General features: G+C 39.0%; 1 protein-coding gene across 5 annotated transcripts in view; it reads right to left on the bottom strand.

Annotated features, from left to right (window-relative positions):
* The window catches only part of Lrrcc1 (leucine rich repeat and coiled-coil centrosomal protein 1), a 37,142-nt gene extending 15,471 nt beyond the window's left edge, over positions 1 to 21,671 (bottom strand). For 3 of the 5 annotated variants that reach the window (XM_042271139.2, XM_006994723.4, XM_006994722.4), the window contains exons 1-13: positions 17,660 to 21,671; positions 14,358 to 14,563; positions 14,001 to 14,066; positions 13,120 to 13,287; positions 10,645 to 10,820; positions 10,336 to 10,545; positions 8,914 to 9,107; positions 7,222 to 7,369; positions 6,284 to 6,432; positions 3,662 to 3,866; positions 2,623 to 2,762; positions 1,746 to 1,947; positions 199 to 384 (exon numbers count right to left, since the gene is read on the bottom strand). In XM_042271139.2, coding sequence (XP_042127073.2) covers positions 199 to 384; positions 1,746 to 1,947; positions 2,623 to 2,762; positions 3,662 to 3,866; positions 6,284 to 6,432; positions 7,222 to 7,369; positions 8,914 to 9,107; positions 10,336 to 10,545; positions 10,645 to 10,820; positions 13,120 to 13,287; positions 14,001 to 14,066; positions 14,358 to 14,563; positions 17,660 to 17,748 — 2,139 coding nt within the window. In that variant the 5' untranslated portion in view covers positions 17,749 to 21,671. The remainder of the gene's footprint in view (positions 1 to 198; positions 385 to 1,745; positions 1,948 to 2,622; positions 2,763 to 3,661; positions 3,867 to 6,283; positions 6,433 to 7,221; positions 7,370 to 8,913; positions 9,108 to 10,335; positions 10,546 to 10,644; positions 10,821 to 13,119; positions 13,288 to 14,000; positions 14,067 to 14,357; positions 14,564 to 17,659) is intronic. The other 2 variants (XM_076563816.1, XM_042271140.2) reach the window with 1 other exon arrangement.
* Positions 21,672 to 25,633: the final 3,962 nt, after the last annotated feature.

Genomic DNA, 25,633 nt, shown 5'->3' with positions numbered 1-25,633 from the left:
GGTGCTGGCATACTTGGATACTTTGATGAAAGCAATATCATCTCTGAACTCATTAATTTCATTAGGTATACTTTCATCATGAACATCACAATGAATGATTAATATAATCTCCAAGTTAGTCCTGAGTACTCCTAAAATCCCCTGCTCACACTTGAGGTGATTCGAAAGTTCCAAGGAAATGACACTGCAGACTCTTGCCTGTAAATTGGCTGCTGCTTCTTGTTTCAATTTGGAGACCTCCGAGAGTTTTGTCTTTTGTTCTTTCACCATACAGGTCAGATCTTTAATTAAACAGGAGGATTCATTTTCTTTGCGTTGAGCCCAAATAAGAGCATGTTTGCTCTTGGCTAACTCAGTTGCAACATCTTCAAAACCATCTTGAACCTGTATTTCAAAATCATATAAACAGCATCTTCCCAAACAGAAAATATTGCTTCTAGAAACAGTTTACATTTTTCATTTTAAAACCTTGAGTTTTAGTAAAACAAAATTCAAAGGTAGTTTGTTTCAATCTACTAATTCCCAGAAGATAAAACACAGACCCAAGGAATTTGCTACTCATTTGTTTAGTTACCCAGGGAGTTAACTAGTGAATGTAAGAACCAAGATTCATTTGTACAACACACATTCACTGAGCAATTGCTGTATGTCAGCCACTGTTTGGCACTACAGTATATCAATGGACAAAATAGACTAATCTGTCTTCTAGTAGTTAGGGACTAATAAGATACCAATAGGAAGAAACTATGCATAATGAAACTATATAGAAAGCATAGGCTTAGAGGGATGTACAGTACTATAAGAGGAACATTCAATTTTAAATGACACTGTTATTGAGAGGTTAACAGGAGATAACACAGGACGTAAGTATGTATGTAGGGAAGGTGTTCTAGGCAGGAAGGGGCTTCAAGGAACAGCCCAAGGGCTGGTGATGTGAGTGGCATGGGTGAAGGGGAAGATGACAGAGCATGCAATCAGCTAGAGTTCTGATTGTCATTCTGAATAAAATAGAGGGGCAAAAGAGTTGAGGAGTAACATAATATCTAACTTACATTTTAATACAAAGGTGGAAAGAAAGAAGACTATATTTTAAAAATAACATTACAAAAAAGCTCTTGAGGTACTACTGGTTATGGAATATCAGAGAAAGAAGAGTCAATGTTGGCATTAATTTTTGGCATAAGCACCTAGAAGGCTGGGAACAGCATTAATGGAGATGAAAAGAGGCTGAAGTAAAAGTGGAGGAATTTCAGTTCAATAGAAATGCTAACTAAGCCGGGACGGTGGTGGTGCACGCCTTTAATCCCAGCACTCGGGAGGCAGAAGCAGGCGGATCTCTGTGAGTTCGAGGCCAGCCTGGTCTCCAAAGCGAGTTCCAGGAAAGGCGCAAAGCTACACAGAGAAACCCTGTCTCGAAAAACCAAAAGAAAAAAAAAAGAAATGATAACTAAGCACTGGCCTAGGAGTGAGGGTATGGGGGGTGGGAGTGGGGTAGGAGAACTGTCAGCTTTGCTGGCCCCTGCAGTATAAGTTCAGGTTTCCCATTCATATTTTGATTCTCACTTTATCTTACCACTTACTACTATAATTATTTTTCCAACAGCAATAAAAAAATAGCTATTATTTACCTGAGGAAATGCAAGCTCTAAAAATTCACTTTTTTAAACATTATACACTCATCTAAATAGGGGTAGGATTCTAAAATGTGGTACTCTTATCAACAGAGCTATAGTATCAATTCTTACATCTTTAAATCTTCTGGCTTCAACAGTTAAAGCAATACGGAATTCGTTTTCTAAATCCAAATACTGCTGGTTTAATATATCTATTTTTTCTTGGTATTCTTTTACTTCTTGCTCATGCTTTCTTTCTTCTTTGGACATTTCTTTAGCCAATGCCTCCTGGAGCTCAGCATCACTGAAAAACTCCCTAGTTTCAATTTCTTTCCTGGAATGAAAACCAAAGCAATGCAGTTCATGTCCATAAAAATTCAAAGGTCTTTAAATAGTTACCTTTAACATTTTGTATCACCTAAGGTTAATGGAAGATCAGTTCTTTGCTTTAAAACACAGAAATGTCGAGAAAGTTAACAGTGTACTGCTTTAGAGAATAAATACTGATTAATTTTACAAATAGTTATTTGGAAGTTAATTAGCATAGCTTCCTCTCTGTATGAGCAATTTTTGTCAAGTTTGAAGAAATAAAGAAATTATTAGAAGACTCTTCTTTTCATGCTGACACTAAAGTCACACATTTGTTTTTTAGCTCCTAGCTCTTTCTATGGGACTGAATCTAACTGAGGCACAAACATGGTATTTTCTGTGAATTAATTCTGATTTTAATCTTTCTGTTCACTACATTGATTGGTTGATGGATTACATGCATGTGTGTCATGCATAGCAGTGAGAGGACAACCTGCAGGAGTTGGTTTTCCTTCTATCACGTGGATCCCAGGAACTACATTGGTCAGGCGTTGTAAGCCATCTTGCCGGCCCTCTATGAGTTAATTCTGTCAGACGTCACTAATGGTCAGTCGCTGGGTGGGAAGGAGCGGGGACAGAACCAGAAACTTCCTTTTATACTTTTGAATGTTAGTATTGTCTTGATACATGTTTCATTCACCTGTGTTCTTGTTCTTTCAATGCCAGAAGTTCATGAAGTTGCTGCACTTGCTCCTTTTCTTGGTGAAGAGAAGTTCTTAGTAAGTTTATTTCTCGATCAGCAGCTGAGGCTTTGAGCTCCACCTCTTGGATAAGTCTCATCTGAGTGAAGCACAGTCACACAATTATCCTCGTGCTTCTGTGTCTTAAAGTCAGTCTCATTTGAGCAAGGTACGCATGGCTCCTGCATTCACACAATCATCTCCCTGCTTCCACTTTGTATCTGGTCAGTTTGTTTAAAGGCCAAGGGCGGTTCCCTTAGTTTAAAAGAAAAGCCACAGGGCAGGCAAACTGTAGACATTGGCAGTTGCCTTGAGGAGGAAGATGGAGAAGAGGAAGAGAAAAAATCATGCCTTTTTGATTTAGGCATGGAGGAGAAGAGAAGTAAGCATGCTGCCAGCCACATGGTGAGTGACAGAGAGCTTTGGGGCGTGCTGAAGTTCAGCATGTTTGGGAGAGCACAACTAAAGCCAGTATCAAAAAAAAGACCAGAAAGAAAAGAGAAAGTCCTTACACAGAAAAGCTGGCAGACCTAAGAGCTTTCAGACCTAAGTGCCTTATGGCCAACCCAGTAGCTACCCCTGATTGTATTATATTTTATGCCAGCTCCTCTAAACATTGACTAAATGGTATGACCTAAAACTGAGCTGTTTTCAAACTTGACTGACATAACAATGATACTGTTAGACAAAGTTGAAGCATCAAATATACTGGCATCAATCACTATTGATTTGCATCACATTTTTTGACAGGGTTCCATGCCAAAAGCATGAAAGTGAAAATCCTTCAAGTACCCCACAGATTGGAAAGCTACCCCTCAAAAATATGAGCCTAACTACCTGCAGTATTTCTACCAACTCTTATGAATGCTTTACGTAAGTGCTGGTAGAATAAAGACACAATCCACAGGCTGTACAATTGCTCTATTAAAAACAACACTGACTTAATTTCTACATAGAGCCTGGCATCTTTGGAGCTGTTTTTAGGTAGTTTTTAGATACCTGTGCCTGCTGCTGCTGTGCTTTCTGCTTCTCCATTTTTTCCAAGGCCTTTTCCAGGGTTCTCAAGTGTCTGAGGTGCTCGTCCTGTTGACCTCGCGCCTTCATTAATTCAATAGTTAGTTTTTTAACTTCATTTTGAAGTCTGTGAACTATAATTTCAAGTTGAGCCTTGGAATGTCTCTCCTTAAAAATAACATCCTTTAGCCTAAAGCACAAGTTATATGTGCAATGGTAAGAATGTTACATGTACAAAAAATAATGAAAATTGTAATCAATGTTAAGGCTTAAAATACTGATCAGTATCTGAATATATGCATTTGTCCTGATCTTGAAACGAATGTTTTACTATAAGGAAAAAACATTCATCATAAATTAAAGAAACTTAGATAAACTTTTATTATTCCACAGCAATATTTTACCCCAAGTGTGTTTCAGCTTAGGGCTAGATGTGAACTTTTTAAAGCATTCAGTATTGACTAAGGTATAGTCACTGCCCACAAGGAGCTCAGTATCAGAGAAGATACATATACATATATACATATATACATGTATACATACACACACACACACACACACACACACATAAAGATGCAGAATCAAGAAGATATTAATATCAACTGGCTTTGAGATATAAGAAATAGCAGAACAATTATTTCTAGTTTTAGCAGCTGGCAGAATATTAATGGAACACCATTTACTAAGGCAAAAGACTACAGAATGGGCTAACCTGAAAACACTTATGAGAAATACAGCACTTCTGGTAACCATCAGATCAACAAGTCCAAGGAAGTCAAACCAACGAAGATACTATACTAAATGAGACTCCCTTGTTGACCTAACATTATTCATAGGGTGGCACCTAGTCATCAGACTTCATATTAAGGACAATGGATACAAGGCACACAAAAGAATATCAAGAGCCATGAGGCATTAGTCTTAAGATACCAAACAAATATGGGTGTTGATAAAAGTAGAATCAGAACAACTGAGACTTACTTCTCAAGAGAGCAATGAACATGGACAGTGGACAACAGGTACAAAAGACAGATTGTATAAAAGCTAAATAGGAAGTGTGTTCCAAACACCCCAAATTCAATGGACTCTGGAGAACAGTTGAGAAATAGTTTTAATATACCACAATTAATACTTGTACTATGAAATAAAGCAAAAATTAATCACAAATAGCACAAAACAAGAAATTAAGAATGCCAAACTAGGCATGGTGGTGCACACCTGTAATTCCAAGCACCTGGGAGGCAGAGACAGGTGGAGCTCTTTTGAGTTCAAGGCCAGACTGCTCTACTTAATGATTTCCAGGCCAGCCAGAGCTACATAGTGAGATGCTGCCTCAAGAACTCAATACAACACAACAAAAAGAATGCCAAAACTAAAAGGAATTTGAATTATAATGCAAAAGGAAATATAATTTAATAAAACAACTCCTAAAACAAGCTTTGCTTCATTCTGAAGAGAAATCCTGTCTTCTACAGTCTCCCCGTGACTCATCCTGAGGTCTCTATAAACCTGTCATGTAACAGGGCTCTTCTTTTTTAGGATGTCTGAGCCCTATTCCCTTCCCCTGCCATTCTCTCATTTCCTGAAATGGATTTTCTTCTATCTATTTAGACAGTGATCCCTCAAACACAAATAAGGCAGGATGTTGATAGAAGCAATCACATAAGAGCAGAATACATCAAAATGTATAGTTATGGTGGTTCTCACAGTAAACACATTCCGTGTACATGTTTAGCATGATTTCTTTTTTTATATCACACAGGTACAACATATAAAAGAAACAGGTAGGACAGGTTTTTTGTTTGTTTGTTTGTTTGTTTCTTTAAGCATCACTATTATACAGTCAAATGTCTAAAATAAATTAGGCATCAGGTTGGAAACTGTGCACCTCAATTTAATATTCAGAGGAGAATCTTCTAAGATGAATTATCCTCTCTACAGACACAAAACTGAACTAGCAGCAACTTCTAAATCCTACTATGGCCAATAGCAAGTCTGGAGACCTAGTATTCTTTTAGAGATAAGAAAAATATACAACCCGAAAAGAACTCTCAGAAAGAAACTTAATAACTATTTGGAGGGATAACTTCAGAATTAACTCTAGAAATCAAAGGAAGGGTTACTATAATGTATTTCCACATAATGGAATAAGATAGATTTTATATTAAAGAAAGTACTGGGGTGAAAAAAACCCCTCAGGCAAATAGGAGACTGAATAGACAAGAATAAGAAAAGAATTAAGAAACTTGGGCTATGTGTTACCAAAGCTAATAGAAAATGAGCACATGATAAGAGACTAGGATTCATAAACCTTAAAGAGAAATTTGCCAATGCCAGCTCCTTACAAACATGGCACTCTACAAAGCATGTCACCCCCCTACTCCACCCTGTCTTATCTTATTACTTACAATACTCATCCACTTGACACTTCCCCGTACAAGTGCTCAACTACATGTACTCCAAATTCCCCATTTATGTAACAAGAAAGCACTAAATCCTCAAATGACATGAAAGTCACATATATTCATTTCCCCCTAACTTTTCCTGTGCCAACTCCAGTAATTTTGATGTTCTGAGGGATACCTCTGGGTCATATTTTTGCTTTACCTGTTTGTAGTGATGAGAGCCAGGCTGTGAACATCTTTTTTCTCATTCGCTTGCTTATGCAGCTCATCGATATAATCTATAAGTTTCTTTTCAGCTTGCTCAGCTTTCCACCTCATCTCTCTCTCTTGGTCTAACTGTTCCAAGAGGGACTTTAAAAAAAAAAAAAAAAAAAAAAGCAATGCTTCATGAATTTGGAAAAAGTTACCTAACTTCTCACTGCCTCAGTCTTTTCATTTATTGTATAATAACAATTATTATATTGTAATTATTATAAATTACCTACTGTAAAAAGCTACAGCGAGAATTAAATTAATGGACTTAAAGCACAAAGAATAGTGCAGAGTAGTGCTGGGTACATAACCATATCAAATGAGTGTTAGCTGCTACTGTCATGACAATTATAGAAGGCAATCTGCCTAACTATTAGAGTATACTTTTTACAGTGCATAGTAGAATAGCCAGTACTCCAACATGTAAAATGTGGACAAGTTAAATAATACATTCAGCAAGTCTTGAATTTTTAAAATTACTTGAGCATCTCTGAATCCTTTTCCAAAACTGGGTTTCAGGACAACCAACAAGACAGTTATTCAGAATACTTCTCTGAGAAAACATGGAGATTTCTTTTGATATTTGAAAGGATACAGTATCTCCCTCAAATTAGGAACTATTTCTTTGTGAAATAGGAACTGGAACATTCCTAATGGTTTCTCCTTCTACAAGAATGTAACATCATTTCAACTGATCTGATCTTTAGAAAATGTAAAAGCAGTAATATTACACAAAGTCTGGAAATCAAGAAAGGTAAAAGTAGCCAATTCCCATCTCTGATAAAACTACAAACATTTATTGCTCATAAAAAAAAAATCGGTTAACTTTCTAGGACTTTGTATTTAAAATTAAGATTATTAAGTTTTTCTTAACTTTCTAAACTGTACCCGGTAAGTGTTGTCGTCCGAGACACTTTTGTCTACTTTAATTATGTCAATCTTCTGCTCGTCTGAGTCTCTTAAAATATTACAGTTTACTAAAGACGATCTTACGTATAAATCTTTAAGGTAAGGCTGTCTCATTTTGCGATTACAACTGCAAAGAATAAAACGCAGAAAATAATCCAAAGTATAGTTTATAATGCTTTCCAATACAATCATCCATAGCCACACATGTAAGTAATATTTTTAAAAAACATATTCAGGGGCTGAAGAGATGGCTCAGTAGTTAAGAGCATTGGCTCCCCTTGCAGAGAACGCTGATTCAATTCCCACTACTCATGCGGCAGCTCCAAACATTCGCAACCCTAGTCGCAGGGGATCTGATGCCCACTTCTGTTTCTTAGTGGGCAACAGGACATGGTACAGACATATATGCAGGTAAAACACCAATACCTATACAATAAATATTTTTAAACAAAAAATGTATTAAGTAAGGTAATAGTTACTTGGACAAGCTAATTTATAAATTTTATAATGAATATGCTTTGCTGACTCACTATTTAGTCAAGATTTTTTAAAAAGATGATTTTATATGTGTAGTGTTCAACATATTCAAAATGAAACAGACTATGATCATATAATACAAAAATTTGAAAACATGATTTAAATATCCTATGGAACTTAAAAGTTCAAAATTGATACAATATGACAGAATAAACAGATTCTATCAGAAGCCAGAGTAATAAGAAATATATCCTTATTATTAAGAGGACTGAGTGAGTTTTATACACGAAAGTACAACTGGATCACTATGAAGAATTGAAATAAGAGGACATTTAAAAAACAGAATGACACAGGCAAAAGGTGTAGTCTTTTCTGAATAACTATCATGGTTGATACACCTGGTATGAAAACACAGACATCAGATTTCTACATCTTTATGTCAAAAACATAATCATTTCATTTGCCACTGATCCTAGCTTAGTTGGTACTGTCTAGCTAGGCCTTGGCTTCCCGGCTAGATTTGCCTACAATATAGAGTGGAAACTAGTCTGGAAAACTCAAGTGTATCAGCTTTACTTCCCACTGTGAGTAATACAGTGGCATTTTGGTATTAATCATTAATTTCTCAACTTTGGTAATGACAAAGAGAAAGCAATCTTTTATATGAATATACAATTCTTAAGTTTCTGCAGGGATTGGTTCCAGAACTACTCACAAAAAACAAAATATCTAAATGCTCAAGTGCATTACATAAAATGGCATAACATTTTTATATAAAATGCATGTGAGTATACATTAAATTGTCTAACTTTAATATCCAATACAAAATCCACTATAATACCTAATATAATCAATTCATTATACTAAATTATTTAGGAAATAAATGATGAGAAAACACAGTTTGTGAATGTTCAATCAGGAGCAATAATTTTAAACCTAGTGAATGGTTCATGTCAGTAAAGATGTAATTCTTTTGTTTGATTTTATTTGTTCACTAGTGGGTTGAATCCATGGATGCAGAAACTGTAGGATACGAGGGGCAAATAGTTTACCGAACCTTAAGTGTCTAGGCTGAAAAGAAAAAAATGTCTGGTTTCAGTAAACTGATAGGTTTATCGTCATGAAACAGTAAGAAGCAAGTCAGTTACTCCTGCCTGTGTACCTTATTTGATTTACTAAGACCAAAGGATGTACCTTACAAAAGCACCGTTGTTTTTACTGTGGTGCTTAATAGTTTGAATAGTTCTGGCATAATACGGGATTTTTGTTCTTCTAGGAGCTTTTCGGATGTACTCTTTTCTGTTTCCGTAGTCACTTTCAGAAGTTATATCTGTGTCTCTTTTTGGGCTGTCTTTCTCGGGAACATTATCTATTATAGAATTAGAAGTCTAAGAATATAAAAAAAGAAACAAAGAAATAAAGCCTGTTAAAAGTTCTGCTCAGTATAATTAAAATTTATTTAAGCCTTCTTAAATATTAAGACATTTTATAAGATTAAAGATTTATAAATTATATATCTTTGAAACTGAAGGCAAATAATCCAGCTCTCGAATAGAAGGAAAAAAAAAAAACTTTCAGTCGCTCAAATTTCTTACAGATAATTATAAACGCTGGGAAAATGAAAAAGAAATAAAACAAAAACAAAAGATAAAATTATTTAAAGATATTAGAAATGAAAAAAAAGGTAAGACTAGTCTAGATGGAAGCTGATAATTGCAAATCGGACCAGAATGAGACCATGTTTTAATCTACGACTATCAGTTTCTACAGAGAAACTGCAACAGCCAGGTATAAAAAGTAAAGACTTTTGGGCTGAAAGCCAGAGGTAATAAAAGGCAATTTCTAAAAACAAATGAAATATAAACTGATACTAAATAGACAAAATTAGAGTTTAAGTCAAATCAATGTTAAATACAAGAATGCCAACATTTTTTAGACGACTCTAACAGAATCTAAGAGTCCCTACACATAACATTCTGTGTCCAGGATATATTCCAAGTGTTCACTAGGAAGATGTACAATGAAAAAGGCACAGGAGAGCAGGGTATATTGGTACATTCCTGTAATCCCAGAACTCCAGAAGCAGATGCAAGACATCAAGGTCAGTCTGTTATACAGTTAACACTTCATCTTAAAAAACTAAATCAAGGGAGGAAAAACTAGAACCCTCATGAACTACTGTTAGGTACACAGACTATTCCAGCAACTCTTACCCAAAAGGTAGGATAGGGATGAGCAACTGAACATGTAGGTACACAGTAAAGAAAAATCAAAAGTTGACTATCATGGTCATAATCATATCAGTTCCCAGAGGAAAACTAGTCAAATGTCTATGAACTGATGCTACATACACAAAACAATAAAATATTATTGGCAATACAAGTACTGATACTCATGAAGTCAACAAAGAAAATTAGTGAAAAAAACATATCCCATTTTTTTTCTGCCACTGATACTATATATAATCCTATTTCTGTAAACAAAACAAAAACACAGATATAGTCAATATGATGTTTTTGGTTGGTTAACTTTGGTATAATTTCTACTACATAATTTCTTAACTACTTTTTCTGTAGTAAACATATATTGGCCTTCAAAAAAATAAAAATAAATTACTTCATTGAGAAGCTGTAAGATTTGATCATCCAATTTCTGAAGTTTCATTTCATTCTGAAAATCGTTTTCATGATTAATTTTTTCTGGTTCAGAAGATGGACACACAGATAAAAGCGAGGTCAAAACATTGTCTTCTGGTGTACTGGTAAACTGCTCCAAAGGAGGCAATACATCCATGGGTGGAGCTGCCATCGGCATATTGTCAATGACCTATGACACAGAAACAAACCCAAATCCTTTAAAGTTCATATTCTGATACATTAACACTTGAAGATATCTTTCTTCCTAGAAAAATCACCAATACACTACCTCATCTTCACTTATATTCAGGGGGGAATCAGAAGAAACTAAGTTATCCAAAAGTCCTTCAAAGCATTGCAGGCGTGTTGAGCTGATTTCTTCCAAATTTACCGGTTCACCAAATATGTTCTTGCAATCTAAGATTCTCAGTTGTGGCAAAGTCTGGAGAATGATTGCTCGGTACCCTTGGAAACAGAGTTAAAAACCAATGCATAAGTATTTTAAGAGATTATTTCTAAAACAAACCAAGCTATTATATATTGCCTGAATGATTATATCAGTCAGTCCCATGCAGCACTAACTAGGAAAAAACATTACATAATCAACATTTTCAACAGCAATCAGTAAATACAGAAGAGACAAAACATGCCCCCATTCCATCTCCAATAAAGTCAAACCACTGAAACCACCTGGTCTGAAAAATTATCTCAAGATTATAAATGCATGAAACCAGCATCATTTTACTCTGAGAAGGAAGATAAGCAAGACTTTTGCTTATTTTTTTTTTTTTTTTTTTTTTTTTTTGGTGTTTCGAGACAGGGTTTCTCTGCGTAGCTTTGCGCCTTTCCTGGAGCTCACTTGGTAGTCCAGGCTGGCCTCGAACTCAGAGATCCGCCTGCCTCTGCCTCCCAAGTGCTGGGATTAAAGGCGTGTGCCACCACGCCCGGCTGACTTTTGCTTATTTTAAAATGACCATCATAAAATAAAAAAAAAAAAAAAAAAAAAAAAGGAATTAAGAGTGGCAGAATTCCCCATAGTGAGATATTAGTGAAATATCCCACATTTTCTTCTTAATGACACATAATCAGTATTAAGATATGCTATATGAAGTATTCAGGAAAAAAAATATTCACTCTAAACGAGAAACCTGACAAATTAACATTACATTGGTATGCAACCCAAGAGAAACATTCAGTTTTCTTCAATTAATTTCTTTCCTTTTTTTTTTTATTTTTAAAAATGTGTATAGGTATTTTGACTGTATGATGTCTGTGCACATGTGTGTCTGGTTCCTACCATAAAGGGAGTCAGAAATGAAGTTACAGATGGTTGTGAGTCACCATGTGGGTACTGGCATTGAACCCAGATATTCTGGAAGAGCAGCCAGTGCTCTTAGCCACTAAGCCATCTTTCTAATCCCTCAACCAATCTCTCTCTCTCTCTCTCTCTCTCTCTCTCTCTCTCTCTCTCTCTCTCTCTCCCCTTCTTTAACGTGAGTAGGTCAAAGGACAACTTGTGGGAGTCATTTCTCTTCTTTTACCACGTGGGTCTTAGGAAGTGAACTCAGGTCATCAGGCTCAGTGGCAAATTATACCATCTCACTTATCCTTCAAATAATTTCAATACTAAATATTTCACAGAAGGATCAATTAAGTGGTTGGAAAGAAAAGAGAGAGGTCTAGGAAATCAGTGTTAGAACTTTTTTTTTTTTAAAAGATTTCTTTTATACATCTGAGTATTGCCTTTATTTATGTATGTGCTGTGGTGATATTTTATTTGTATTGAAATGTTATTTTAATTTTATGTTAATAAATAAAGTTGCCCTGGGGTCAGAGCTATTAGAGCCATAGTAAGAGCATGGTGGTTAGAAGAGCTAGGTAGATTTCTGTGTGTTCAGGGATACAGCCAGTATTGGAGACATACGCCTTTAAGACCTGGAGGGCGGTACTTACAGGCAGTGATGAGGCAGTCATGTGGTTGGGTTTACAACCAATGAGAAGGCAGAACAGAAAGATTATTTAAACAGGGACACAGGAAGTACCTCCCTCTCTCGGGGAAGCTAGGAGCACTGCAGGAGGTAAGATTTTATCTCTGAGCTCTGACCTCTCGGCTTTCTCTTTTACATTGGCTCTGTGTTTCTTATTTTAAAAAGACGATTGGTTACATCTACAATGTGCCATATGCATGCCTGGTGACCACAGAGGTGAATAGAGGGTATTGTATTACCTGGACCTGGAGTTATGGACAGTTGTGGGCCACCATGTGGGTGCTGTGCAATGAACATGTAAGTTTAAGCTTTCAAAAAACATAACTAATACTGCAATAAATTCATGTGGTACATAACTGTAACCCCAGTACTCAGAGAGGGAGGGAGGGTTCATGGTTATCCTCCACTACACATCAAGTTTGAAGTCAACCTGGGCTACAAGAGATACTATCTCAGGAGGGTAAAGGAAGGAAGGAAGGAAAGAAGGAGGGAGGGAGGGAGGGAAGGAGGGAGGGAGGGAGGGAGGGAGGGAAGGAACCATGGAAGGAGGTCTGTTCATCCTTTATACTTTTAACAAAGAAGAAATTTTGTTCTTTTCTCAATAAATTCTTTCTAATTGTTCTCCTAAACATACTAAAAACAAACAAAAAACCCAACACCCCAAAACTTCAAAGCTCAAGACTGAAATGAAAGGGGGTCATGAACACCAATTTCAAGAAAAAAATGCTTTTTACATTTGTCAGAAAAGTATCTTGTTAAATGAACTGTTTTCCTACCTGGTACAAGACAGACAGGATTACCGTCTCCGTCTTTCTCTAAAATAAGATTGGTTAGGAAGTGCAAGCCTACTGTACACTGAAGTAAGTGATGGATACTATCTATACAATTACTATGTAGGTCAATATATCTAAGTTTATACTTCAGTCCATGAAGAGGCATCAACCCTGCAACAGGAAGAAAAATCTTTTAAGGCAAAGGAGCAGCATGTGAGAGTAATTAGTGAAAATTTGTTAGTTCTAACAGGTAATTCTAAGAATTTTGAAACTTTGTATCTTATAATTTTATCAATTATATCACTTTAATAAGAAATAGGTAACAATTTCAAAACCTTCTAGACATGCTGACCACACAAAAAAATGATTTTAACTTTTAAGATACAAGTCCCTGCAATCCTCCATATCTATATTGTGCAATGTGGTAGTCACTACTTGCTTTTATATTTAAATTAAAACTTAATTAAATACTCAGTCCCTTACCTGACCAGTCATATTTCACGTCAATAATCACATCTGGCTCCTGGCAGCCACACGAGAGGGTACCAGATAGAGAAAGTCTCTATCAGTGTCTGAGGTTTTACTGGCACTACCCCTTTCTATGTGAGTGTAGTGGTTAATTATTTAAGATTAAGCATTACTCTCCTAAAGTAGGTTTTCCTCACTTTAGCTTCTTCTGCTAATGATCATCCTTGTCTTTATCTCCACTTTTTACTCAGGTATTATTTTGGCAGCAACAGAGATAGAAAGAAGTACATCATTTGGATAAAACTCTTGGTCAAAACATCATTATTCTTTGGCGTTTCCCAACACTGGGCTAAGTCCTCACACACTGCAAAGCTTCAGCATTATAGAAATATAAGAAATATAAGTGGTCTACTTACCACTAAGATCATTTATGTGATTATAAGATAAATTCAGTCTAGTCAGATTAACCAGTGCTTCAAGTCCTAAAAACAAGGTGTGTGGGGGGAGATAGAATATATCTTTTATAAGGTTTAAATAACGAAACACAGTATCATTTCACATTGATAGCAGTGAAATCAACTGCTGTTTTTGAAGTATTTAGCTATTTTAAAAGACGGTTTTATAGAAAAATAAAACATTTTTCACAGTGGGTCTTATGGTCAATTTTCAAAAATGTATGGTTCTATTAACTCCGTTCTTTGGAAGAAAACAGAAAGTCATAATTTTTTTTTTTTTTCGTTTACACAAAATACCACATGTAATAGTTTACAAACCTTCCACTCTTGTGATCAAATTGCAGGACAAGTTTAAAGTGCATAGTTTTGTCAGTGTGTTTAGTCCTTCAATTTGACTTATTTGATTAGATGACAGGTCTAAATGTCGTAGGTTCCAAATATGATCAATGGATGTGATCTTGGAGATGTTATTACAATGCAGATTGATGGCATGAAGTGTTGAATTTAAAGATAACTCTGATATACTATAAAAGAAAATGTTATAAAAACATATTTAAAAAGCATGACCAAATAGTTAAAATTCATCAAGTAGCATGATTATAATGAATGTCTTCCACTCATTTTAGAAAAAAATCCTTCCTATTTTGCCTTACAATATTTCATTACTTACCATGCAAACTAATATTTTGGTGCATTTATAAAATCACAGAAAGATGGGAAACTCTGGGTACTTTCAGCTTGCATGTGCAAAGTTACTGTCATATATAGTAAAGGCAGAATTCAACAGTCAGTAATTATAAAGGTTCCTGAATGCTAACACACCATTTGACTTCTCTGCTCACTCTTTTCGCGATGTTGAGCTTTTGCAACTGTTTTTTGAGAACTTCATACAAGTCCTTCATACATATGTATTTTGATCACATTTATTCTATCACTTCTTCCTAGATCCATTCTCCCTTTCCTACTCAACTTTGTGTCTTTTTTAGTTTGTTCGTTTTCATAAGCAAGGCCAATTTGTGCTGTCCAAATATCCTTAGATGAACAGCCTTCCACTTGAGTATGGTAGACTTATTGAGGGGCAATGACATTCTTTTTTTTTTTTTTTTTTTTGGTTTTTCGAGACAGGGTTTCTCTGCGTAGCTTTGCGCCTTTCCTGGAGCTCACTTGGTAGCCCAGGCTGGCCTCGAACTCACAGAGATCCGCCTGGCTCTGCCTCCCAAGTGCTGGGATTAAAGGCGTGCGCCACCACCGCCCGGCAGGCAATGACATTCTTAAGAGGAAACTGACCCTTCCTCTTCTAGTAGCTAAGAATGAGCTGCAACCTTTAAAGCTGTTTCTTTTTCTCACTTAATCTGCACAACACTTAGGCAGTTGGGGCATGTTTATGGCAATTAAACAGACTAATAGAGACCTGACATAAATGTGGATCTTATGCATGAATTTATAACTTTACTTTCTTTACTGTCTGTGTTAGCTAGTTAGTCCAGAATGCAGCTGATTTCTATGAAAATTACTAATTATTGCTCTTTCTGGTGGAAAGACTCTTGTCCTCTGTAACTGCAGGCTGGAATGCATTTCCACTAAACAGAATCTCTACTCCCTCAAATACCACTTGTAAGTGGAACTTGCCTCGTAGGACATAATAGTAGCTCCACCCAACTACAGAGCACAGTTCAGAGGTGCTAGATGAATGCAGTTGGGAACAACACACATAACGGTCAGGGGCATCTGTGCTACATTTTATGCTGGCCACTATAAAGTTGCAGGGAACATGCTAACTGGCAGCAAGGAAACTTCAAACCACCAATTTCTAAAGGTGCCTGTTTGAAGTATTTGCCAATTATCTAGCTTCTATCATTTACAGAATTATTTAGGGCCAGATCTTGTGCTATTACCATATGCTCTTAATAGCCAACTGTTTTCTAACACATCAGAAATTAATAATGCTGAATTTAATTGCTCATTAGTTGAATTGTCAAGACAATTTATATAATGTATCTAAAACAGAAAGTTCCAAATTCATTGCTTATTAGAAAAACAATCTTGCAGACTTGCTGAGGGCATTAGTAATAATGCATGTAACATTCACATAGACAACATCCTGGAAATGATAACCACATTATTAAATATAAATGCAAGCATTCCTTTGAAAAATGTCTTCCCTGGCAAACCTCAGATCAGGGCTGAGACTAAGCTGTTTTATTATATTATAAATACCAAGGTTCAGATAGAGTAGGGCACCTCACAAAGACAGGGAGACTCTTGCAACAGAAATGGCTACAACAGGATATCCAAGAAGCGTCTCAGTGAGGGCCCAGCATCTATGGTGTAGCAGAAACCAGACCAATGACTCTTTGCAAGAACACTTGCAAGTAAAGATATATAGACAAAAGGGTTTACTGGGTGACTCACTGCAGCTTCCATGATCAGATTTTTAATTTTTTTCTCTTAAATTTTGTTTTATTTGGGGAGTTGCATGGGTGGGTGCAAAGGGAAGGGGAAATGAATGGGATCAAATGTGAAATGTTAAACACTGAATAAATAAAAATAAAGTAAAAAAAAAGAAAGGAAAAAAGATAGGAGTCTGGACAAAAGCACTGAATGGTATGGGCAGCATGAAACAGGTTCAGCTAAAAGTTACTTGTACTTTCAGCAAGTATATGGATGTGTGTCTGACGGTGCCTTGTGCAGAAGTAATGAAAAACGCGTGAAAACTGTGGCAAGAGCTGTGGGCGGGGAACAGGCTTGCCAAGCAGCTGGACAGGGATGCAAGCCCCAGCCGCCACTTTTCAGGCTCAGAGAAAGGAAACCAGAAAAAGCAACAGGTAGCAGGAATGGAAAGGGAGCGAAGAAGAGGGGTCAGAAGGAGCCCAGGCTCGGCAGGGAGGACAGGGAGGGACCCGGGGCTGTGCTGGGAGGGCAGAGGGGAACCCGGGGCTGTGCTGGGAGGGCAGAGGGGAACCCGGGGCTGTGCTGGGAGGACGGGGAGGAACCCGGGGCTGTGCTGGGGGGGCGGAGGGGAACCCGGGGCTGTGCTGGGAGGGCAGAGGGGAACCCGGGGCTGTGCTGGGAGGACGGAGAGGAACCCGGGGCTGTGCTGGGAGGACAGAGGGGAACCCGGGGCTGTGCTGGGAGGACGGGGAGGAACCCGGGGCTGTGCTGGGAGGGCAGAGGGGAACCCGGGGCTGTGCTGGGAGGGCAGAGGGGAACCCGGGGCTGTGCTGGGAGGACGGGGAGGAACCCGGGGCTGTGCTGGGAGGGCAGAGGGGAACCCGGGGCTGTGCTGGGAGGACGGGGAGGAACCCGGGGCTGTGCTGGGAGGGCAGAGGGGAACCCGGGGCTGTGCTGGGAGGACGGGGAGGAACCCGGGGCTGTGCTGGGAGGGCAGAGGGGAACCCGGGGCTGTGCTGGGAGGGCAGAGGGGAACCCGGGGCTGTGCTGGGGGGACGGAGAGGAACCCGGGGCTGTGCTGGGGGGGCGGAGGGGAACCCGGGGCTGTGCTGGGAGGGCGGAGGGGAACCCGGGGCTGTGCTGGGAGGGCAGAGGGAACTCCCCTACCGGTCTCGCCTACCCCACCCCCAGCCGACCGACCCGAGGTCCCACCGGGTGGCGGCAGCTACCTCTGCAGGCCTTTGTCCATGAAGCACACGTCTCCGCAGCTGCTGTCGCCATCCTCAGGTTCGACTTCGGCATCCACCGCCGCCTCCATGGTACCGGCGACGGGGAGAGGGTGTTAAGCGGCGCCCAGCGCTGGGTCCCAGCCTGCTCGCCTCCAGAGTACCGGAAAGCAGGCGGGGGCGGGGCGCGGACGCTCCAACCGCCCGGCACTTTCCCGCCTGGCGCTGCCGCAAAGCAGGACGCCCGGGGCCGGAGGTAGCCTTTTACGGCATCTGCTTTAAAGCACAGCCTTCTGGCTGTTGGTTTGACAATACGCGGCTGCAGACCCGTGGACGTGAACTTTATACTGCCTTATGAAGGCTTATCCATCCATCCATCCATCCATCCATCCATCCATCCATCCATCCATCCATCCATCCATCCATCCATCCATCCATCCATCCATCCTCCACCCACCCTATCTATCTATCTATCTATCTATCTATCTATCTATCTATCTATCTATCATCTATCTATCTATCTATCTATCTATCTATCTATCAATAACGACAGTCTGGTTTCATACTTCCTGATATGTCACAGTCATAGTACCGTTTCCCGTTTTGGTTACTGCCTTTCCTGGTAATTCTTTAAATATTTGTGCAGTGTGTTTATGTATGTTGGTCCCCATGCCAAAAAAAGGGGGGGGGGCTTAGTTTTTCTTCATAAAAAATTCATTCAAGGGACACCCTTTATGCTTCTGCAAAGCAAGCACCCCAAAGATACTTAACTGGGCTGTTCCAAGGTAGCGTTGGCAATACAATGGGTTTTCATTGTGGATTTAAAAGAAAAATATTTATGAGGTGATTACAATCATGGAATAAGTTGACGCCCTTTTCCTTCCCATATTATGGATCGATCTCCTTTCAGGGTATTTATTTCCACAGTCCTTCAGAAAAGTTCACTAAATGGGAGGGAAGCTGAGAGGACAATGACATGCTATTCTAATAGTGCCAAGGCATTTAGTGACTGTTATGGAAAAATGTACTGATAGGTTTTGTTACAGCGGGGGAAACCTATCCACAGCCTCAAGGATGTTTAACCACAAAGGGGCATTACAAAGGTAAGAAGAGAGAACCATCAAAATACAGTTTTCTTGGCTACCACACATGCAACTCATTTTGAGACTGCTCAAGGCCTCGTAATTGATTTCATGACAGATTGTTCATTAAAATTATTTTGTTCTTTTTGAAACATAAGTTTTAAGGCTGTAGAGATGGCACAGTGGTTAAGAATATTACCCATGGAAGCAATTGAACTTGAATTAAAAACCCAGAACACTGATAAAAACGGGATCATGGTTAGGAATGGCTTGTAACTCCAGCACTGTTGGAAGGCTGAAACAGGAAAATCTCTGGGACCTGATGGCTGCAAACTTAGCTCCAGGTTCAGGGAGAGACCTTTTCTCAAGGTTATAAACAGTGGTAGAGTAGGACACCCAAAGTCCTCCTCAGTACCATCTGTGTAGACATATCTGCACATGTCCATGTGTACACCACACATATGCACCAAGCTCACATTTTTTATTTATTTTTTAAAAAAGTTTTTTTCATACCAATCCTAGTCCCCCCTCCCTCCCCTTCTTCAACTCCCCTCTCCCACCCCATCCCCCTTTCACTACTCAGAGAGGGTAAGGCCTCCTTTGGAGAGTCAGCAAAGTCTGGCATGCTAATTTGGGGCAGGACCAAGCCCCTCACCTGTGTCAAGGCTGAGCAAGGTGTCCCACCCTAGGGAATGTGTTCCAAAAAGCCATTTCATGCACCTGGGACAAGTCTGGGTCCCACTGCCAGGGGCTCCCCAAACAGATCTAGCTATATGATTATCACCCACATTCAGAGGACCTAGTTCAGGCCCATGCATGTCCCCAGCACAGGCCAGAGTCCATGAGCTCCCACCAGCTTGGGTTAGCTGTCTCTGTGGTTCCCCATCATGATCTTGACCTCACTTGCTTCTATGATCCCTCCTCCCTCTCTCCAACTGAAGTCTAGGAGCTCAGCCCAGTGCTTGGTTGTGGATGACTGTATCTGCTTCCATCAGTTACTGGATGTAGGTTCTATGATGACAGTTAGGGTAGTCACTAATTTAATTATAGGGGAAGGTAAGTTCAGGCACCCTCTCCATTATTGCTAGGAGTCTTAGCTGGTATCATCCTTGTGGATTTCCCTAGCACCAGGTTTCTCCTTAATCCCATAATGGTTCCCTCTACCAAGATATCTCTTTCATTGCTCTCCCTCGCCATCCCTCCCTCCACTTGGCCATTTCAGTCCCTCCTGTTCTCATCCCCCATCAGCTCCCTTCTACCCTCCCCCTCCCGTTTACGCAGGAGATCTTAACTATTTTCCCTTCCTGGGGCCGTCGATATGTGTCCCTCTTACGGTCCTCCTTTTTACCTAGCTTCTCTGAGGTTGTGGATTGTAGTCTGGTTATCCTTTGCTACACTCACATTTTTACACATACACATAAGTACACACAGAGGAAGAAAGACATTTTTTAAATTGAGGTTTTATGTTGACACGTGAAGTATAGGCTGTACAAACAGGAAATAGCACTTAGGCTGCCTTCATTCCCCTCCACTTACCTAACTGAAAGGGCCAATGATACATTTAAAACCCCAATGACTGATTCCCTGGCCAGCTAAGGAGGTAGACTAACTACAGTTCTTCACCACCCCTTCCTCTCCTCCAAATCCAACCCCCTGACTCCCACCCCCAAATCAGCTATGGCCTCCTTCTCTCTGTTCCCATCCACGATGAGTCACCTAGAACTTCCCCTCCAAACTTGCTCCCCACTCATCATGTTATCCCATGCTCTAAGTCCGCAAAGTCCAGCAGGCATTTCACCTTAAGTCAGAAAAATAATCCTCACACATTGACCTTGGGAGACTTCAATACCCCTCTCTCACCAATAGACAGGCCATCTGGACAAAAATTAAACAGAAATACTGGGTCTAACATGTTATAAACCAAATGAACCTAACAGATATTTACAGAATATTTTACCCAGATGCAAAAGAATACATCTTTTCTGCACCCCATGGAACTTCCTCCAAAATTGATCAGATGCTCTGACACAAAGCAAGTCTCAACAGATACAAGAACACTGAAATAACACCCTCCATCCTATTGGACACTACAGATTACAGCTGGATGTCACCAACAACAGAAAGCTTAAAATGTCATGAAAACTGAACAACTCTCTACTAAATGAAAAATGGGTCAAGACAGAAATGAAAAGTCTTTCTATAACTGAATGAATACAAAACATACCCAAATTTTGGGACAGAGGGAAAGTGGTGCTAAGAGGCAAATTCATTGCACTAAGTGCCTACATAAAATAATCGGAAAGAACTCACACTAGTAACTTAAATGCACACCTGGAAGCCCTAGAACAGAAAGAAAAAAATCACATCTAAAATGAGTAGACCACAAGAAACAATCAAACACAGGGCTGAAATCAATAAAATAGAAACAAACAAAAAATATAAAGAATCAGTGAAACAAAGAATTAGTTCATTGAGAAAATCAGTAACATTAATAAATGCTTATCCAAAACAACTCAAAGGTGGAGAGAGACGATAACATTTAAAAACAAATTAGAAATTAAAAGGAAGATGTAACAACAGAAATCAAGGAAATTTAGAGAATTATAAGAACAAACAAACATAGTTTGACCTTTACTCAAACAAATTGGAAAGTCTAAAAGAAATGAATAATTTTCTTGATACATATCACTAACTAAAGTTAACTAAGGATCAGATAAGCAATTGGAGGAGACATATAAATCCTAGTGAAATAACAGCAGTTATTAAAAGTCTCCCAACTAAAAAAGCTCTGGGCCAGATGGTTTTAGTACAGAACTCTAACAGACTTCCAAAAAAAAAGAGTTAACAACAATACTCAAATTATTCTACAAAATAGAAACAGAAGGAACATTGCCAAATTCATTTTATGAGGTCACACTGATCCTGATACTCAAACCACATAAAAACCAAAGAAAGAAAGAGAATTACACACCAATTTCCCTTAAGAACATAGATGTAAACATTATCAATAAAATACTTGCAAACTGAATTCAATAACACATTAAAAAGATCACCTGCCACAGTCCAGTAGGCTTATTCCAGAGATGCAGGAATGGTTCAATATATTTAAATCATTAAATGTAATCCAACATATAAACAAACTGAAAGAAAAAAACCCAGTGATCATTTCACTAGATGCAGAAAAGGCCTTTGACAAAATCTAATCCTCCTTTACGATGAAAGTCCTGAGAGATTAGGAATACAGGGGACATACCTAAATATAATAATGGCAGTTTATAGTCGGCCCATAGCCAACACCTTAAATGGTGAGAAACTCAAAGGAACTCCACTAAGATCAGGAACAAGACAAAGTTTTTCACTCTCCCCATATCTATTCAATATAGTAATTGAAGTCTTATCTAGAGCAATAAGACAACTGAAGGAGATCAATGGACACAAATTCGAAAGGAAGAAGTCAACATATCTTTATTTGCAAATGAGGTAACCCAATCCAGAAAGACAATTATGGTATGTATTGGATCACATGTGTGTGGTGGTTTGAATAAGAATGTCCACATAGGTTCATATATTTGAATACTTAGTCACCAAGGAGTGGCATCATTTGAACAGATTAAAAGGATTAGGAGGCGTGACCTTCTTGGAGTGGGTGTACCCTGGTTGGTAGAAGTGTTTCACTTGGGGTAGGTTTTGAGGTATCAAAATCCCATGCCAGGCCCAGGCTCTCTCTCTTTCTGCCCACAGCATAGGATGTAGTTCTCAGCTACTTACCTAGCACCAGCCTACATGCAGCCATACCATACACCACAATGATAATGAACCTCTGAAACTGTAAGCAAGCCTCCAATTAAATGCCTTATTTCATAATAGTTGCCTTTATCATGGTGTCTCTTCATAGCAATAAAACAGTGACTAAGACAAATTGGTACTAGCAACTTGGGTATTGATGTGACAGGCCTGACCATACTATTTGTTAGAGGAATATAAAAGATTTTGGGACTTTGGAATAGAAAAATGATTGAATACTTTAAGCAGGTCTGAATGGACCATACTAGTAGGAGGTTGGAAAACAGTTCTGAGGATGATTTGAACTGTGGAGCCCAGCTAAAGAAGTGTCAGAGGGGAAGGAATATTAGTAAATGGCCTAGAGACAACTCGTGTGATATTTTGGCAAGGAAGTGGCTACTTTTAGCACTTGTACCAAAAATCTGCCTAAGTGTGCTGGATAGTTTTTTGTCAACTTGACATAAGCTAAAGTCATCTGAGAGGAGGGAACCTCAATTAAAACAAAAATGCCTCCATAAAATTGGGCTACAGGCAAGTCTGTAGGACATTTTCTTAATTAGTGGTTGATGTGGAGGGAGGGGAAGGGGACAGGAAGGGAGGGGAGGGATGAGGAGAGGAGATATCCTGAACTGACAAATAACTACTGTGCCTAAGTGATTGGGGCTCCAAAGAGCTCACAGAATCCAAAACCTTTTTAATCTCTCTACAGAAGATGATATCCATCAATACATTATCAGAAAGCCCTTAAACAAAGAAGGCGAAAAGCTCAGGATAAAAGCACCCAAGATTCAGCATTATGTTATTCTGCATGTCCTGCAATATAAATGCTGATGTTTTGCTCTGAAAAACTGCACCATAAGGAAAATAAGGAGGAGGGTACAGAATATGCTAAACTTCTGGCCTAGAGAATGAAGGAAGCCAAAGAAAAATGCTAGGAACAGATTGCCAAGAGATGTAGTCTGTCTTCACTAAGAGATCCTACTTCTAAGTCTGAGTCCACTCAAAAATAAGTCTTTAGGAGGAACAAATAAATGTTCAGACCTTGAATCTCAAAAGTAAAAATCATAAACTGTAAATTAACAGGGTAAAATGTGATAATTTGGTATATCTACATTGTGTGTGATGATCAATCGGTATTGTTAACATTCAATTATCTTAAACATTACAATTTTTATTTATGTGTAATAATAAGTATTATTATTTATGGAGTATATTGTGATACTCCAATGGAAGTTCCCGCCCCCCCATGGAAGTTAAGTCATAGAAATTACATTTTCATGTCATTTAATTGTGTTTACAACCTTTGAGTTTCTTTCTTCTTGCTAGTCACAGAAATCTACACAGCTCAGAGGGTGAGTTAATGTCACATAACTTTGAGGTAGGTGGGAGATGGATGTTTATGTATGTAATAAGTGATTACATAAAATATACTGATTCACAAAACTTGCATATTATTTCAGCTTTTCCCCAATGCATAAAAAAGTTATTTCTGTCTTCAGATGGGGAAACGTTAAATAGCAATTGCAAATAGCAAGTTATTTTTATGAAAAAAATCAGAATGCTGCATAAGGTAAAAGCCAGTAACACAGAAATCGACTTAAAAGAAAGATGGCTTGGAAGATAAGCTCTATTGTGGTAGTTTTAATCATTGGTAAGACAAACTGAAACAAAGAAGATACTGACCCTAACAGAAATGGTAACCATACCTAAAAGTAAGAAGAAAATTAACATTAGGGATGAATCTATTCTTCTATGATTGAGGAAGAACATTTATGAATTGTTCCAGAAGTAAAAGGAGATGACTGCAAACATGTCCTGACATGGATTTAAAGGCACAGCCTCAGCTTTACAGCAAATAGAAGGAGTTTGCCTGCAACAAAAGACAAGCAATTATAAACAGAACTGAATCTACCTATTCTACAGATTTTAGAAACTTTTCTTGTAACACCAAACTGTGATATTCACCCACTAAAATCAGTGCTCTTTTGCAGGCCTATTTGTACAGCATACTTTAAATGACATAGTCCTCATAAAAATTAAGCCAGATTATTTTATTATTAGCTATTGAGACTTCTGGCTTGGGGAATTAGGGATTAACTGTTGAGACTGAGTATTTACTCATAATCTATCTTTTTTTCTTTTCTTTTTTTTCAGGTGTTCTTTTTTTATTTTTCTTTATTACGAAATTTTCTACTCACTCCACATACCACCCATAGATCCCACCTCCTCCCTCCTCCCTCCTCCCACCCCCAGTCCTCTCTCCCAAGCCACCTCGAATTCCCACATCCTCCAAATCAAGGTCTCCCATGGGGAGTCAGCAGAGCCCAGCACACTGAGCCTAGGCAGGTCCAAGCCCCTTCCCACTGCACCAAGGCTGCACAAGCATCACACCACAGGCTCTGGATCCCCAGAAGCCTGCCCATGCACCAGGAACAGATCCCGATCCACCTGCCTGGATGCCCTCCCAAACAGTCTGAGCCAAACAACCATCTTCCGTATCCAGAGGGCCTAGTCCAGTCCCATGGGGGCTCCACAGCTACCAGTCCACAGCTCATGGGCTTCCACTAGTGTGGCCGGTCATCTCTGCACTTCTTCCGTCATGATCTCAACGTTCTCCACCTGCAGAATTCCTCCTCTCTCTCATTGATTGGATTCCCAGAGCTCAACCTGGTGCCTGACCGTGGATCTCTGCATCTGCCTCCATCAGTCACTAGACAAAGGCTCTATGATGGCAGCTAAGTTATTTTCTAGACCGGTCCAGGCACCCCTGGACCACTGCCAGCAGACCAAGGTGGCGTCATCCTTGTGGATTCCTGGGAGCCTCCCCAGCACCCTGCATCTTCCTATTCCCACGATGTCCTCAACTATCAGTGGTATCTCCCTCCCTGCCCTCCCACTCTGTCCCTGTTCCAGCTTGACCCTCCCATTTCCCCATGTTCTCATGCCCCACTCCTTGCCCTCTGTCACCCCCTACACCCAGTTTGCTGATGTAGATATCATCCACTTCTCCTTCGCAGGATCATTCATGTCATAATCCATATTTATTTATTTATTTATTTATTTATTTATTTATTTATTTATTTATTTTTTTGAGACAGGGTTTCTTCGTGTA

The sequence above is a fragment of the Peromyscus maniculatus genome, chromosome 2 (genome assembly GCF_049852395.1).
Source record: "Peromyscus maniculatus bairdii isolate BWxNUB_F1_BW_parent chromosome 2, HU_Pman_BW_mat_3.1, whole genome shotgun sequence".
Classification (NCBI taxonomy): Eukaryota; Metazoa; Chordata; class Mammalia; order Rodentia; family Cricetidae; genus Peromyscus; species Peromyscus maniculatus.
This window is presented reverse-complemented; position numbering and strand designations above follow the sequence as displayed.